The 18,212-nt window shown below is 41.6% G+C and overlaps 2 protein-coding genes across 2 annotated transcripts in view; one reads left to right on the forward strand and one right to left on the reverse strand.

Moving 5' to 3' along the window:
- The window catches only part of SRPK1 (SRSF protein kinase 1), a 30,739-nt gene extending 23,909 nt beyond the window's left edge, over positions 1-6,830 (forward strand). The window contains exons 10-16 of the mRNA XM_081866610.1: positions 828-1,053; positions 1,390-1,824; positions 2,580-2,680; positions 3,896-4,003; positions 5,050-5,119; positions 5,698-5,790; positions 6,480-6,830. Of these exons, the coding sequence (XP_081722736.1) occupies positions 828-1,053; positions 1,390-1,824; positions 2,580-2,680; positions 3,896-4,003; positions 5,050-5,119; positions 5,698-5,790; positions 6,480-6,664 (1,218 nt within the window). The 3' untranslated portion in view covers positions 6,665-6,830. The remainder of the gene's footprint in view (positions 1-827; positions 1,054-1,389; positions 1,825-2,579; positions 2,681-3,895; positions 4,004-5,049; positions 5,120-5,697; positions 5,791-6,479) is intronic.
- A 1,357-nt stretch (positions 6,831-8,187) lies between these two features.
- LHFPL5 (LHFPL tetraspan subfamily member 5) lies at positions 8,188-18,190 on the reverse strand. The gene is made up of 3 exons (XM_081866656.1): positions 17,417-18,190; positions 11,629-11,865; positions 8,188-10,604 (listed from the first exon to the last, which is right to left on the reverse strand). Exons 1-3 carry the CDS (start codon positions 17,826-17,828, stop codon positions 10,588-10,590), a joined length of 666 nt encoding a protein of 221 aa, XP_081722782.1. The 5' UTR covers positions 17,829-18,190; the 3' UTR covers positions 8,188-10,587.
- Between the last annotated feature and the right edge of the window lie 22 nt (positions 18,191-18,212).

Consider the following 18,212-nt stretch of genomic DNA (forward strand, 5'->3'; position numbering starts at 1 on the left):
TGCAGGAATTTCTGATGACCAAATCTATGATTTTTCTGTTCGTATCATATATTTATTCGTATGAACACGTACTTGGAGGTAGTCTGAACTGCTCACTTGAATGAAATAAATATGATGTGAACTGGTCTGTAGTGCACAAAGGTTCCTTGTTTAATATCTGAAATATCTAGAACAGGCATAGGCAAACTCGGCCCTCCAGATGCTTTGAGACTACAATTCCCATCATGCCTGACCACTGGTTCTGTTAACTAGGGATGATGGGAGTTGTAGTCTGAAAACATCTGGAGGGCCGAGTTTGCCTTTGCCTGATCTAGAATGTGGCCAGATATTATCAATGAGTACTAGCAATTTACACAAGGAAGAATAATTATGGAGAATTTTTCTGCTATGTAAATGGTATTGACATCCAAGAGCGCTCACCTCAGAGAGGCTTTGTTTGACATCTTCTAATTTGCACTTAGACTGCAATCCTATATCCACTTACATGGGTGTGACATTGAACTCAGTAGGATTTCTGAGTAAGCTTAGGAGTGCATCATTAACAAGCACATACTAGAATTCTGAGAATAGGATTGAAATACTGGATTTATGGTGGCAATCCTTTTACTTGCAAACCTGGAAATAAGCCAAATTGAACTCGTATAAACATGTATAGGATTGCAATGTAAATGTTCATGATATCTGGATGTTCTGTATGATCAGAGGGATGGTGTTATTTCCTTCTGTTTTCCCTTATTTAACTACTTTTTCTATATAAAAAGTCTGCCAGATTATTTGCAGTAGGCAATAGATGCCTGAGGGGTGGTGTATTTGCAATTACCCTACAGGCTGACAAAATGTCAAAAAATAAGAAAAAGAAATTGAAAAAGAAACAGAAACGACAAGCGGAGCTGCTGGAGAAGCGAATTCAGGAAATTGAGGAGATGGAGAAGGAAGCCATCCCACTGCAAGCAGAGCCTGAGGAGCAGCAGGAGGAGCAGCAAGAAATTCCACAGCCACTTGAGCTGCTCTTAAAAGAGAGCCCTCCAGATGAAGAGCTGCCGGAAAAGACAGGTATGGATTTCTAGAAAATATGTGCTTTGGGTGTACTTGGTAATAACGCATCCTTTGAAAGGGAGGAGGTTTTAAAATAATCATTAATAGACATTAAACATAACACAAGTAATGATAAAAACTCTACAGGAAAAGAAAATATTAACAGATCATTATTGTTACCATAGGAATTAGCATTTTCCCAGAATATGTAATGGACATCTTAAGCCACTGTTTATAAGTTATTAGAACAGCTGCAGTATGGGATACTGTTTGCACTTCATAGCTAATCACTAGTCATTTAAAACCCGTTTAGTTATAACTCCATTATAACTCCAGTTTTTCTCTTTTATCTAGATGACATTTCCCTTGTATCAGAGCAAGCTGTCTTAATGGAAGGAGTTGAAAAATGCGTAACAGAGATCAACTGTAATGGAGTGATGCAAATGGCTACCTTCTCAGAGTCCATCAACCAAGTGTCAGTGAGACTGGAGGAAGACCTTCACAATGCCAATAATTGCAGCAGGCCCTCGCAGGAGGAGGAGGAAGAGGAGGAGAGCTGTACTTACAACCAAAGTAATGGTGGCCCAGAGGCCAGCATACAGGAAGCGTTATCAGACTCCTGCGAGCCCTTAATTTCGGAGGTTGCAGATTCAATGATATGCCAAGCAACTTCAAGCGACGGACAGTATTTTAGTGAACAGCAGATCAGCCATTTGCAAGAGAGCATCAGGGCAGAAATCCCTTCGGAGGATGAGAATGAGAATAATGAGTCATCTGAGAACAGCCAAGGTACAGGACATGGGTTCTGTATAAGCAATAAATTGTGCAATTTTGATGCAAACCGTGTTATGGAATATGCCACAATCATGTTGATATATTATCAACATTTCCTAAGCTTCCAAAGCATTTCTCACACATGATCATGATAATCTTACAGCAGCATTCCTTGTAAGGCACGCTAGTATTTTTTTTTTCCCCATATGAAGGGAGAGGCAGGGAGAAGCCAGATAATGACTTGTTTAAAGTCATCCAGCAAAGTCTGAGGTGAGATTAGACAAGGCATGAGTTGGCTTTAGTTTATTCTCTGTCCTTTATTGTGCTTCATTGTGAAGTGAAAACTTCTCTATTAGAGCTGGCCCTGGTTCTAAGAAAAGAAGAACTGTCAAGGTTCTTCCTTTCTCCATAACACACGGCTTGAAGATTCTAAAAGTTAAATAGTTAAAGTCAACCACAATTTGCCAGGTTTGGCAGAACTGACAAGCTGTGATTGATCACAAACAGAAGCAAGAGCTTCTGGTCTTCCACTTATAGTAGCACTGCAGGAGAAGGGGGGAGCACATGAGCTCAAGGCTTCTGTATTTCCTGTCGCATTAAGCCACGGTTTATAGTGACATCCAAACCAACTCATGGATGTGAAATTAATACTTGACTCCAGACAAGGAGTGACTAGTACTCTAATAAACAATGATGCTTTTAGAATTTGTGTGGCAGATGGTGGGCCTGTCCATGTGGAGTTAACTGGCTGTTGTTTGTGCTGTGCCTAGGAAAATCGGCTGCTGGAAATTTCCTCCTTAATCCTCTTGAGCCTGGGAATGCAGATAAGCTCAAAGTGAAGATAGCTGACCTAGGAAATGCTTGCTGGGTGGTAAGTTTTAAAGCTCTTTCCATACTGTTACAGAAACTGCTGTCTCTTTGCAGTTAGCTCAGGTGAATGTAGCAAACATACCTCTGATATTCCCCCCCCCCATTAATACTGTTTATTAAAAATTGGTTTCTTACACACAGACACCCATACAGACCCCCCCCCCCACATTCCCACCAAATAAGCAGGAAACCAAACAGTAGTGGTACTGTTAGTAGTGGTATTGAAAAATACGCTGACTACAATGAGAAGTTAGATCTAGCTTCTTACAGGCAGCACATCTTCAATCTAACATTGAGAGTTCATGTGACACGGTTGGATCAGTTCATTGCAGCAAGTTAGTTGGTGACCAGGGGGTCAATGTATGCAAGCAGTATTCTAAACTAATCTGTCCACTTCATTCAAGCCTGTACATAGCCTGATTATGTATGTTGGCTTTTCTAATAGTGGAAGGTTCCAAACTTGGTTCTACCGTTCCTCCAAAGTGAAGGGGGAGCTCTGGTTCCAATGCTGAGCAACCTTCAGCTTCACAGCCAGCAAAAGAAATAAACTCCTGATACAGAAATTCACACATCTCCTCTGGAAAGATAGAGAGCAAGGCCCACTGTGGCAAGGAAGGTACAATTTGTGATACGTTAGCAGAGATTTCCTGTGATACCTGAGGCCAAAAGGTCTGTATCACAGTGTATGAGCACCACTTGTGGTAGTATATGTCGCACGATCAACAGGCATCCAGCATTCCATAGGGAGTGATCCAGTAATCCTCTGTTCGGTAGCAGTACAGATTCATCTCAAAACATGTTTGAGACTGGACTCAAGGATAGATAGAGTCAGGGTTTTTTTGGCACATTGATTTCCAAGGTGCATCTTCAAATTGAGTACCCAAGTTTGTCTCAGCCCCATATTAGAGCCACAAAAGTGACCGCAAGCCTTTGTTGATGCTGTATAGCATCCTAATTAGCACTGGGGTAGGCAGAAGGGAAGATGAGGGTGAGGGAGGGCAGACCAAGTAAAGGAATGAGCACCAGATAATTGAGAGCTATATTACATCTTGCAGATCTGTCCTCTAACAGCAATACTAGGGGCTCTGTTGACACCAGCTAGTGCCTATACATGCCTTTGAATTCACTTGGGTTCATTTCTCAGATGTATTCATTCCCTAGTACATGTCTACTTGGTCTCTGGAATCTCCTTTGATCTCTCATTTTAAACCCACAGCATAAACATTTCACTGAGGACATTCAGACACGGCAATACCGATCCTTGGAAGTACTGATTGGAGCCGGTTATAGCACCCCAGCTGATATTTGGAGTACAGCCTGCATGGTAAGTTCAATCACATTGTCTTAAATCTTTGAAGTGGTGTCAGTTGCAGAATTCTGCAGGAATTAAATTACTGTTAAATTGCAATAAGCTGATAGTACATTTGAATCTGTTTTAAAGTTTTGTCTGCTGTTTTCTTGGTTTTGTTGTGTGTGTGTGTTGCATTTGTTATATCCGTACTGCCCTGAAATGAAATGAAGCGTGCTATTAGAAATTAAATGAAGCTTTTCATTTAATAGAAGCAAGCTTTTTACTTTTAAAAAGAATTATTACTACATTGCCAATGTTCGGTAAGGCCTGCTTGTTTCAGACTTCATGGACAAAGTAATTTACAGGTCTAAAGCCTAACCAGTTATATGTCTGTGTTCAGTATCAGCAGTTTGGTGAGCAAGGCACTCTGGGATGTGGACCTTGTTTTGAATTAAAATTGCTTGACTAAAAGAACCTGAAGTATTCATGATACTTGTCAGATGGCAAGGGTGGCTGCTCACGAGTAACCAGGCAGGACTCCGACCTGTCTTTTACAGGTTTTATTTGGGTGCAAACTATTTACAGTGCAGAACCCCAAAGTTCATGTCTGCCTCAATTGCTATCAGAATCCGGGAGTGCCTGTTTCCTGGACCTCCTCCAGCATAAAAGCCTCGTTACGCCCAGCCTTTTCCTTCCCTCTTTGTGCTTTAGACTTCTGTGCAGGGTGGGCGACGGAGGGAGTGTGCTTCCCTCCTGGATGGCTTTGCCAGAAGTGGTGCTGAGGCTCCCACCAGAGTCCTCTGTTCCTTTCACCTCTTCCCCACTGGAGGTGGGGTTTTCCTCATCACCCGAAGAGGAACTGCTTCACAAGATTTTCGGAGGCTCCCTGTAACATAACTGCCCTTCTGTTTCCCACCCCTGTTCTGATGGCAGTTCCCTGACATACTCTTTGAGCATCATAATTTAGAGTGGATTCCTTTTCTCTACACACTAACATGTGATTCGGATTGTGGCTTTTATACCAAATGACTGTATTTCCCCCAAAGACCCTGAAAGTTGTCTGACATTTCCTTGTTTAGGCCTTCGAACTGGCTACAGGTGACTATCTGTTTGAGCCTCACTCTGGAGAAGATTACTCAAGGGATGAAGGTGAGTACCTACTACTTCTAGTACTTTAAATTATTTCTGCACATAGTTCCTACGTAAGGGGGTTTGGAAGTTCTAGCTCTACAAAGCAAGACCTCAAAAAGAGATCTAGCCTCTTTATTCTGTTGAGAGCTTTTAATACTAGTCTGCTGGAGTCTACTGGTACATTACGCAGCTCATTTTCAATACCCGTCAGATTTAAAAACAGATTGTTTTAGGTTCCAGCGTGTTACTGTTAGTCATTTATTAAATAATCAGTGGTTTGTTTTTAACAGCATTAAGTTCCTTGAAATATTTCTAATAGAAAGGTAACACATAAAAAGAACTATTCCCAATGTAGAGATTTATGTCTGCCAGAATAGACTCATCCAACAGGCAGAGCAATAGAAAACGGAGGGGGGGGGAGAACAGGACAAACACTCAAATCCAGCAGGGAAGAAGGTGGAAAGAGCACATTTTTCCTCCCCACTTGGTCAGCCTCCTCATGATTTTCTCTCTCATTGATCCTAACTGGATGAAAGCCATTGTGTGTTAATACTATTACATATTATTTCTTTCATGCCCTCTCCTGGGGAATACAGACCATATTGCATTAATCATAGAACTTCTGGGAAAAATACCTCGCAAGCTCATTGTGGCTGGAAAATACTCCAAGGAGTTCTTCACCAAAAAAGGTAAGGGGAAAATAATCTGAGGTTGAATGGCTGAGGGTTCCAGACCTGGGGTAGTTGGAATATCTAGTTTTTATTCTTTTGCTTGTTTGTTTTCTTTTATAATAACAAAGCGCCCATTTACTTTGCTGATGTGTATGAGCAATGGCAGAGAGGGTTACTCATTTGCTTATAATTATTTCTACTTTTCATTCATTGGAAACAAAGTCAGACTTCTTTAACCATTGGGGCCCCTTGGGCTGCTGGTCAGGAAGCTTCAGCCCACAGGCTGCATTAGGCCCACTGAGGTCCCATTTTGGCCCACAATGCCATTTGTCCTGCCCAAGTCCTGCCCACCTGACATTGTATGATAGCAGGTGTAGAGCAAGATTGGGATTTAGGCTTTTTGGAAAGTGAGGAAGACAGAGAACATGGAATACCAGACTTCTCAATAAAAAATAAAAAAAAAATCCCAGAGTCCGGACACTTCCTTAAAGTGTAGTCCACAATGCTGCCTATCTATCACTACTTCATACAGTCCATATTTTACAACTTGCCTTGCGCTGGGTGTTAAATTTGAAAGAGAAAAAATACTCCTTTTTCTATTGAGCAATATCATTTAGAAGGGAGCATTAGAATCCTGATACCTGTTCTGTTGGCCTTCCTGTTCATGTTCATGTGAGCCTTGTTAATCTTCCCGTCATTGTTCTCAGGTGATCTGAAGCACATCACCAAACTGAAGCCATGGGGCCTTTTTGAAGTTTTGGTGGAGAAATACGAGTGGTCCCAAGACGAGGCAGCTGCATTCACAGACTTCTTATTACCTATGCTGGAACTGAACCCTGAGAAGAGAGCTACAGCAGCACAGTGTCTCAGGCACCCCTGGCTCAACTCCTAGATGTATTGGCCCTATAACTGGGTTTACAGCATAATATATACACACCTAGATGTCCCAGCTGCCCCTTCCCTCTCCTCCCAGGTCAATTTTTTCCTTGTTGATTTTCAGAGTGAAGCTTCTCCTTGAGGGCTTTTGAGATTTTAGATAAATCTAACCGTTCATGTGAGTTTGTGTACTCGACTCAGTAGGGACTATTGTCAGCCAGTGGGCGTCCAATATGTTTTGCCGTGATTGGAGTTTGCCAAAGAGTTTTTACAGGAATGTGAAATGACCCCTGACTCTCTTCCTTACTCAAGTACCTAACCCTGAAGGTGTGGGGAAATCTCCATTGGGACACACTCCCTTAACTATATTGCTGTCATCCCAAGGGGGATGTGAAGAGCTGTGAATCCCTCCTTAGCTCACTGACTCTGGGAGTCATTTTCTTAGTGCACATCCAGTTGCTGACAGTAAGAGGAGAAATGGCAGATGGCACCAAGGTGGTAGCTCCATGTGGAGCACTGAACTCGACTCGACTCATTCCTAAGGTGTCTGCTCTGCTGCTTGGGTAACTTTCTTTTTTTCTCGTTATTCTTTTCAGGAGTACTTTTCTCTAGTTTTAGACATTTAATCCTTTGAAACGACTTCTTTTGAACTGTATCTCTCTTTTTTTAGCACCATATTTTTTGTCCCCTCCATGTTCACTTGCGTTTCTGAGTCCCGTGAAATAAGCTGCTCTCCAAAGCCGTAGCATGTGAACCCAAGTAAGTTTCACATGGAAAACAAAGGCAGCCGACATTGGTAGAGGTCACTGTCTCTTTACAAGTATGGCTCTATGCATTTGTTGGCTGCAGAGGGGCAGCCAGGTTGCCCAAGTTCAGTGCCCAACATGCAGCCCCAGGCAATATGGGGCTTGCCAACAGTGTACAGTGGCCCAAAAGGCATTTGACGATGGCATGGTTTCTGCTACAAAAGCCAGGAGGTGATCCAGCCTGTGGCAGACCACTTTTCCATAGGTCTCCCTTATGCCCCCAGGGGCCTTGTTGGCCTTGTGTGAAATTGTCTTTTTAGGAGAGAGCAGTTACGTTTTCATTCTGGAAAAACAGGATATGTTCTTCCTTTTCAACAATAAGGAAAGGTAATATTGGGGGCTGTCTTTCCAACTGTACCCAGACTATCAATCACCCTATTTCCAAAGGTTAATGAATGTAATGATATATATACCCTGTTAACTGTCCAAGGTGCTGGACTCTAGAAATTCCCTTTCGAATAGAATTTCTTCCTTTGTATTAACAGCAGAACAAATAATCTAGGGGAACAGAGTAGTTTGAATCTTCCCCACCCACCCCTAGAGATGAAGTGTCAAATTCTGTTCTCCAGAATCATTACAGCCATTGTTGCTCAGCAGAGAATATACAACGCAAGCTTGTAAAACTCCTAGGAAAAGGGGTTAGTTGTGACTGACTCTTGTAGGCTTTTTATTTTATTAGAAAGATATGTAACTCTTGCTAGTTTTACAATGAGTATCTCCTAGGTTTTCCCAGGTTTGTTTTTTTAAATCCCCAGCATCTTGCTCAAATGTAAGGTTTGGAGACTTCCCATGGACCAAATAGGCCTTTGAGATTGCAAAATTCTCCCAGGCTGGAAACTGCTGGAGGACTCAGAATTGAAGGCACTCTGAGGGACAATTCAATGCAAAAGCTACCAGCAGGAAAACACTCTTCTCGGTTGTTTTCTCTTGGCAGAAATCCCAGTTTATAGTCATCTTAAACCCTCGTTATCCTTTGCAAAAAAAATCTGGTGCAGTTTTATTTCACTTTATCTTAAATGGAAGTTTAACCATCATACCTCCTTCACTTTGGAATTTGGCTGCACTGTCATATTATACCTGACTGAGGCTTTTGCAAAATTTGTGCTGCATGTCCATTTAGGAGATCTTAAGCAATGTTCTCTTTGTACAATCTTAAGATGAAAAGGAAAAGGTTCCAATAGTTTTAAATGATACTCCTGTTATCTAAAGTATCGTCCTCACCTCCAAGAAGCACTTCTTTGCTTGACTGTAAGGATCGAAATAGAATGTATAAATACATACTTTCTTTTTGAATACTGTGAAAACTTGCTGGCAGGGAGAATTGAATTTCCGGTGTCAATGCAACCTAGTTTGCATCAACATCTTGCCTACCTGAATGGAACAAAATGCTCCTAGGTGTGGGGGCTGCATCTCTTGGGTTTTGATATAGGTTCCCCTCCACCGAAGAAGGCTGCTGCCACCTCTTTTGCACTAAGAGAGAAGTTCTGGGATAATACAAGAGGTAGCTTGTCAGGATCGCCTACATATTTGGGGGCTCACATTGGATTCACTCAACTTCCAAATTGCCATAAAGTGCTCACTAACAGATTTGTACTTGTTTTGTCGTTCTAAAACCTGAAGGAAAAAAATACATTTTTATTCTTTCTATTGGGTGCATTGTCTTTTTTTCTTTGTAAATGCAGCAGCACAATAAACAGGTTATTAAATAATCCACAGGTACTTTTGATATGCTGTCTATATTCATCCACAGGTTTCGTACAGTAGAGCCTCTTATCTGAACAGGCTGTGAGACAGTGAGAAGCTTAAATTAAATCCAAGCACTGTTGTGTTATGGGGATATAGTGATCTAGTTGCATGGCTACAGGGCAGGAAAAGGAAACAAAGAATATTGGTGGCTGATGAGTTCAGGAAATGGTGGTCTGCTTTTAGACTGCTGGAGAAAAGATGATGAAATTAATTCTTGAAAGCATAAACCACAATGCATAATTGATCAGACATTTCATTATCATGGTCTAAGTTAAGATTTACATTACAATACTAGCAGTTTTTTTTAACTCTGTATCTTAATGCAATACTGGTCTCATTGCAGGAGGAGATGTTTGAATTGTCCCAGATAATTAACCATAAAGAGAAATCCAGTTAATACTCTTGGGTTTCAGAGTAGATCTGTTTAGCATAATCTTATCATTTGAGCTTATTTCTAATACGCTCTGTGCAGTGGACAGAGCATACTGCAGAAATGCATTACCAACTACTAGCATGTTTTGCTTGTTCTGTGGTTCTTTTGGTATCTTAGTGGGATATTTGGTAAGGGTAAGGGAGGGGAGGGTTAGCTTTGTGGCTGATGTCTGGGACTTGCTTATAGACCTATTCTCCTTGGGTACCAGTATTACTGCATCTTGTTGGAACTCCTAATTTTTGCTGCAGATTTCTTTCATCTATGCTTTACGGAAAACCTCAGGCTACAGTGAACATAAGAACAGAATAAAAGAGCAAATTTGGAAAACTGCAGGCAACTGCACACCTAATGAGATATTCTCCATGGTCAGCACCTCTCCTTGATGCACAGCAAACTCATGACTGGAAGGAAGTTTCACGATCACTCTGTAGTGCAGGATAGAAAGTCATTCTTCAAAGAAGGAAGTCTACTATCCTCCTGGGCATGCCTGTCATTGGGTGGGCCTCAGTTACTTTTGTGGCTTTCCACTCTGGCTTCATGTAAACAAAGGAGGGAACAGATTACTTCACATAGGCTGCTTGTTACTTATTATATGCCTGCATTGTCTCTTGATTGATTGGATCCCTCAGTTAAAAGAGAATGTCATGAATATGTTGATTCTTGCATAGCAGATCTTCAGTTCAAGAATATTTGGGTATAGTTCTTGGCAAAGGCAAAGGTTTTGAGAATCTAGTAGGTGATCTTTCCGCAGAAAGATGGGTTAATTTTACAAAAGGAGTCCTCACTCCCCCCCCCCCTTTGAGGTGCCTTTGGTTTTGTGTCATAGCACAATTGAATGTCTGCAGGCAATAAAAGTCTGGGAACGTGTATCAAGCAGCCTTCTGGACTCCACCATCATAGTTGGAATGTGTATGTCACCCACTTCAATCAAGGTACACTTGAGGTTGTTTGTCTTCATTCATTTCCTTCTTCTGCAAGACAAAAAACACAACATTCAACAAATGGTGACCCTGAAAAGTATCCAGGCCTCATGACTACTATTTAAGGAGCCCTTGTTTCATGGCCCAAAAGAGTGTTATGATATGCACATGAGCCCACACTTACTCAGGGAGGGGAGAAGGTGTGTGATGTGCAGCTTGAACCTCTAGTACTAAATTGAAAGCCATCACTAGCCATGATTATATATGAAAAATGGATGTCACTCCCTTTCTGTATTTGCAATTTGCGCTTGCAGTTAATGAGAACTGGCTCAATTTAGTACCCAATGTACCAATAAGGACTGCACTGGAAGTGTATCGGCTTCATCACAACTGACTAGACCTGAATTCCATGGATGAGCAGGGCTTTGAAGGATGATGAGCAATGAGGAAAAGATAGATCATCTCTCCACAGGGCTATTGCGGTGCTGTTTAGTATCTAGCAAACATATATATTTAAGGGGAGAGTCATACCTACACCTGCTAGAAGCTTGCTTGGAGTTGTATACATAGGCTTGAGTTTTTGGCATTCATGCAGAAGCATTTGCATTACAGGCTGTTTTTCAGGGATATAGTTATGCAGAAGCCTTGACATGTGCACCCTTCAAGTAAGCCCCCTCTTTTAAATACTTGGTTTCTCCCTGTACCATGGCACAAGGACTGAGCTCCCCACCACCACATGATGAAGCAACTGTGCTCAAGTAAAGCAGGTGTGGTCAGTACCTGGATGGGAGGCAAGCTGGATACTATTTGCCAGCTGGAGTTTCACCATGGAAGAAAGGCTGGATATAAAGGTAATAATTGAAATAAACTCAAATTGCCCACTGCAGTTACTGTTCCTGCATGAGCACACATCTGGGTAAGCTATGCAGTTAAGCACAGCTCAGAACCACCATTCCCTCATCATATCCCATAGTCCTGGCACTTCTGAATGCATGCCTAATGCTATCCTACAAGGTACTAGTCGGGTGGAGGGTGGTGTCTGCCCTGAGAGATTCCATATACACAATAGGATCACCTTTATTATCCACTTGGAAGTCAGATGGAAGGAGATTGTCTTGCCGGTTGCCAAGCACAAATGCCAAGAAGGAGAGAATGAAGGCGTCCAGGATCCCAATGATGCAGAGGATGTATGCCCAGCGCACTGTGCACACCCCCAGTGTGTATTTGTCAGTCTTCTCGCCACACATACGTTTCACCTCAGGTGAGTCCCAGCCATCAGGGTAGAGCAGGCAGCCTATTGACAAGCCTGCACCTGCAGGGAAAGATGCTTTGCATTAATAAGATTTCCAAACAGATGACTGCAGGCATCTTGTCTCATTCAGGATGTTTGCATGGTGCAAGAAGGTTTTCGAACATAATCTTGGTTCCAGTAATGTCTTTCAAATCTCTCCCAGAAATTGTGGTATGGAGGGGGAAGAGAGGCTGAATGAAAAGAGAGCCAAATGACACAAAGGGAGTGCTTTTGCTCAGTGTTGCATCAATGGTGTCACAAGGCAGAATCTCTTGCAAACTGCCACTCATCTCCACAGCATGGAGAAGGTCATTGCCATTCAGCATCTTCCTTTGATGGGCACAGTTCTATGTTAGCTTAACGAATGTGTGGAAGCATTTTTCAGCACCAGGTCCTTCACTACAGAGTAACCACAGCCCAACCTCATGCATCTAGGACTAGGAAGATGGCTGCTAGATATGGATTATCATTGTAGTAAGCACCTTGTTTTTCTGGAATATAACATATATGCCTCATGCAATCTACTGTTTCTCTTAAGTGCACATGCATATAGTTTGCCTGTGACATCAGCATATTATATCTCGTACATTTAAGTGGCATGGTTGTAGCATCTCTAAGAAATAAGTCTTGTTGGAGTTTCTTTGCTGAGAGATGTAGTTTTGCATCATTTCTTTGTTCCCTTGGCAACACTTCAGTTCCAGGATCTTGAATGCAAAATTACTTCCCTTGGGACCACTTGCATTATTTATGACAACTTTATTTAGATATCTGAGATAACACATTGCCACAGATAAACGCAGAAGATGCTTTACACATTACAAAAGGGATCTGTGAATTGTTCTTCAGCAGTGCCTGGGGCCACATCCATCATAGGAAGCTGCAGTGTGAGGACCAAGTCCTCTGCAAGCACAGCAGCATCTTCACTGCTGAGTTGTGCCGCTGCAATAACTAATGTAGATCCCTTTTGTAATATAATCCTGTCTAAAGAGGGATGCAGAATGGTGGTCGCAGTACATTCATGTGTTTTTACAACACTGCACAGATATTCTAAGCCAACGGGAGATCCCCAGATTCAAGATGTTACTGGCTTTATTTCACCTGTAGTAATTGTGTTAGGGCATTTTATCTACTCTACAGATATGGTTTAGCTAATCTGATGGACTGGTCAAGTTGTGCTCCTTAGAGAATCCAGTAATAGTAGCTCTGTGGAAAAGAACTGTGGATTTTTCTTGGCACCTCGTCTAACATTGAATTACATTAATATTTGTGGAAAACTATGAAAGGATTAAAACAGTAATATGCACTTGTGGTGTTCCTATTCCTTTTGAAATAGAATCCAAGAGCTGAATGGGACTGACAGTCAGCCTAGCTGGCCTGTAGCAAAGACAGACAAGCCACTAATGAGATATCTACAGATCATTAACCTCTCCTACAAGGAGAACAGAAGCTGCTAATGGAGCAAAAAGCTCAAGATGACTCATCCAAACAAACCAAGCTGTAAACAACCAAATAAGCCAGGATTACTGCATAAGTATGGAATAGGGTTCATTTATATAGCATTGCTGTTCTGAATTCTGTTGTGCTTCTGTTGTCATGGAATCATTATTTGTATGTTAACACAAGCCCTTCTGGGCTGCACAAGCATTTTTCATCACTGGCAAGTGTGGTAGAAAAAGCATCCAGTAAAGCTCTGTTAATATCCATTGTGAATGTTCTTTCTGTGACATGCAGCAATTGATGCTCTAAAGCAGCCACATGGTCATAGTTACAGTACTTTGATATACTCCTATACACCAGTGCATCAAGAGACAGTATAACCTCTGTTGCAGAGCATTCTTTCATGCCAGTAATAAATGTGCTGCCTTCTGTCTTCCTTGCTTACAGACACAATTGATCTCTGCCGCTAGGAATTGTGATAGCCTAGACTACAATGCCATAACATGATGATGACTCTCTGGCACTGCTTTGTCCCTAGGATGGACTTTATAAAGAAAGAAAACTGATTAATTAGCTTCCCATAAGCTTCCTCTTCATTATAAGCCGCATCCCTTCCTGTCTTAGATAATAGTTGGTGTTTCTGCTAGGACTTCTACTTAATGTGCCATGCACAGTTTGATTTGACCTTCTCTCCCAGATTACACTGAAATGTATAAATGTTATCTTTCCAGAAAGCAGAGGTTCATTCTTCACACCCTGAGATCTCAGACAGTTCTGTAAGTCTTTGGTAAATAAGTTCAATGACCCTCCAGTTCAGAATAAATGGGTTCACTGGTCAAGTGGCAGGATTTAAATTAAACAAATCTAAGACTAAGGTATTAGAGAAAAATTTAACAGTAGGGGAGAAGGAGAGGTTTCAGAATGAAACAGGTTTAACTGTGGTTAAGAGTGTAAAGTACTTGGGGATTAATATGACAGCTAAAAATATGAATTTATTTAAAGATAATTATGAGAAATGTTGGAATCAAGTGAAAAAAGATCTAGAAATTTGGTCAAATTTGAAGCTTTCCTTGTTTGGTCGAATTGCAGCTATCAAGATGAATGTATTGCCTAGAATGTTATTTTTGTTCCAAACATTGCAAATTGTTGACAAGATGGAGTGTTTTAAGAGATGGCAGCAAGATATCTCCAAATTTATCTGGCAGGGCAAAAAACCCAGAATAAAATTTAAGATTTTAACTGATGCAAAAGAAAGGGGGGGATTTGCCCTGCCAGACTTGAAACTTTACTATGAATCAGCAGCTTTCTGCTGGTTGAAGGACTGGCTGCTTCTTGAGAACACAGACATCTTAGATTTGGAAGGTTTTAATAATTTTTTTGGGTGGCATGCATATTTGTGGTATGACAAGGTTAAGGTTCATAAAGGCTTTAAAAACCATATTGTCAGGAAAGCATTGTATAATGTTTGGATTAAATACAAAGATTTATTGGAGAACAAAACTCCAAGGTGGCTGTCACCAATGGAGGCAAAGGCATTGAAAAAACTTAACATGGAGTCTAAATGGCCAAAATATTGTGAAATCCTAGAACAGGAGGGTGATAAGTGGAAATTGCAGAGTTTTGAGAATCTAAAAGATAAAGTGCGAGATTGGCTTCACTATTATCAAATAATGGAGGTTTACAAGCTAGATAGGAAAATTGGTTTCCAGGTGGAGAAGTCAAAATTGGAGACAGAATTGCTAGAATCCAATACTAAGAATTTGTCAAAAATGTATAACTTGCTGTTGAAATAGAATACGCAGGATGAAACGGTTAAATCAGCTATGATTAAGTGGGCGCAAGATATTGGACACAATATTATGTTTGCTGACTGGGAAAAGTTGTGGACCACCGGTATGAAATTCATGGCGTGTAACGCCTTGAGAGAAAATATTATGAAAATGATTTATAGGTGGTACATGACCCCAGTCAAGCTTGCAAAAATTTACCACTTATCAGATAATAAATGTTGGAAGTGTAAAGAAAATGAAGGTTCATTCTTTCACCTCTGGTGGACGTGCCCAAGGATTAAGGCTTTCTGGGAAATGATATATAATGAAATGAAAAAGGTTTTTAAATATACCTTCTTGAAGAAACCAGAGGCCTTTCTCCTGGGTATGGTCAGCCATGTGGTGTTAAAGAAGGATAGAACTTTGTTTTTGTATGCCACAACAGCTGCAAGGATCCTTATTGCAAAGTATTGGAAGACACCAGATCTACCCACTTTGGAAGAATGGCAGATGAAAATGACAGACTACATGGGACTGGCGGAGATGACGGGCAGAATCCGCGACCAGGAGAAGGAGACAGTGGAAGAAGACTGGAAGAAATTTAAAGACTATCTTAATAAATACTATAAGATTAATGAATGCTAGATTGACAGGGGTTTAAAAATAATGTGGTTTTCAGAGATTTCGATTAAGAAAAGGAATGGAATTAGTAAAAAACTCTTGGGAAATAAGGGAATGGATTTGCTGATTGGATAATGAAATTAGAATACAAAACGGGGAGGTATGAGGAAGTCGGGGAAAATAGGTTGAGAAAATAAGATTTGAAATTATACCTGTTGTTTTGTTTTTGTTTGTCTGTTTTGTTTTTATTGTTGTTGTCTGTATTGGTATTTGTATGCTTTTATTGGAAATTTTAATAAATATCATTAAAAAAAAAAACCAGAATAAATGGGTTCACTGGTCATGTATGGGATTAAGATACTAAACCGGTAAGATGAAGAGTCATACATTGTTTAAATAGTCTCCTACAGTTATGCAAGTTGGTATCATAAAATAGATCAATGCTGCTATTTGGCATCTTTCTTGGCAGCCAATATGGCAACATGAAACATGAAATTTTGCACATGAAATCATTAAACACACATATCCCCCTGCTTACCCATCCTTTTCTTTTCCTCCTGTGTTTCTGCTCTTTGGTCATTGTGAGCCACTTGCGGGCCTTTTCAAGCCTCTGACTCCTAAGCTTTGGAGACAGCTGGAAACAGAGGCTTCTCTTATTATTCTTATTCTTATCATTATTATTAATTACATTTGTATACCGCCCTATACCCTCAGGTCTTGGGGCGGTTCACAGGATAAAATCAGAATATAAAACCACAAAATACAGTGTTGTTCATCTTGGTTTATGCCACCAATGTCTCCCACCAAATATATCTTCCACCTGTTACTCTGCAGGTATTACTCTGCAGGTAATATAAGAAGGCTATCAACATTTCTCACTGGTATAAATATTTCAAAAGGTTTCAAGTGGCTTGATTATATGTCAACTTCTTCTGTCTGTAGAATTGCACAGACCTAGCAGAACTGAGTCTGGACGGCTAAAAGCTTCACCAAATCCTAGCTGTGCCTTCTCTTGGACATTGCCATTACTAGCAGGGCTTAATTAGGCAGCCACTCTTATTCATTACGTAAACACCAGATTAAACAGGATAATCTATGGAGAGTAGAAAGTTGACTGTAGTCCACGAAAGCTTATGCCATAATGAATTTGTTTGTCTTTGAGGTGCCACAAGACTTCATCGTTTGCACTGCAATAGACTGACCTGCCTACCCATCTGGAAATTTAAGACAAAAAGGTGCCTATGGAAGACTTCACATATCGCATATTTAAGTGTACATTCAAAAATAAGAAAATATGAATTGTACAAGGATTCACTTGCCATCATATGAAGCATATAGGTGCACTGATCAGGGAGCAATGATTGGCTGCAGTGACAATTTAGGGTTTGCATCCATGTAATCTGGGCAACCACTTGTATAAGAAGTTGGAAATGCTTTATTTAAGGAACTCATATATACATCACAAAACCAATTTCACTTACCATCTTATGTACTGGGAGCTTCAGCAGCAAATTTAATGTTCCAAAACCTGGTTTGTGTTGGTGCCAATGTAGTGTGAATCCAAAATGGCCACCGGCAGATTTGAATTATATCTACACAGGTGGCCTTTGGAAAACAGAGCCAAAGAGCTATGTTGTCCCCAAAATGATATTGCTTGGCCCTGAGGCAACTCCCATTAGCGCAGGTGTGTGACTCTTACAAGAGTGTCTTCCCCTCTCCCTCCAGGTCCCCTAAGCCCCACTCACATGCTGCCAGCTGCATCCAAGCGCACACCTTGAAGACAGTGGCTGCGTTGCAGAAGAAGAAGAGGCTGAAGCAGAAGATGCAGCCAATGATGAGGAAGGTTGAGATGCCCACAAAGAACATGGCCGTTTTGAAGGCACTTGAGGGGATGGTGCCAAAGTCCAGCGGGCTGCCCTTGCAGATGAGTTCCCCTGTAAGGGCATTGCCAATGCAGTAGGAGAAAAGGCCAAAGTAGCCAGCCTGTGGTGTGTCAATGCTGTCCCCGATCCAGTAGGGCTGGATGAAAGTCACCACCATGATCACAGCAAAGCAGAGGGTGAACAGGGCCCACAGGACCCCCATGGCTCGGGCATTCCTCACATAGTTGGTGTGGTAGATTTTTGCTGCCTCCTGGGCTGGGAGCATCTTCCCCATGGCGACTCCTAGGGTGGGTTGTTTCTTCTAGGAAACAGGTGGGAAGGGTCAGCACTGGACAGGGGTCCTAGGAGGTGAAAGTCAGACGCTCAGCAATCTGGCTACTTCCTTACGCCAGGAAATGGGAGGGGGAGCAGCGGGTAGATGCTCTGAAGCTGCGGAATTGGGGCTGCAGGCTCAGCTTCCCAATCCTAGACGGTACCTCAGGGCTCTGGGAAGTAGCTCTAGACACAGAGACCCTTCCCGGTGTTCAGAGGCCGGGTCTCCAGAATGCCTGTTAAGTTTCTGTTCTGATCTGCTCCTGAGAGCCTGAAGGTTACTTAGCCGTGGCTCCTCCTCCTCCTTCTTTTACCGGATCTCCCGGTTTCTAAGCGGCGGCTGCCA

Source organism: Podarcis erhardii (genome assembly GCF_964252035.2).
Source record: "Podarcis erhardii genome assembly, chromosome: 6".
In the NCBI taxonomy this organism is placed as follows: Eukaryota; Metazoa; Chordata; class Lepidosauria; order Squamata; family Lacertidae; genus Podarcis; species Podarcis erhardii.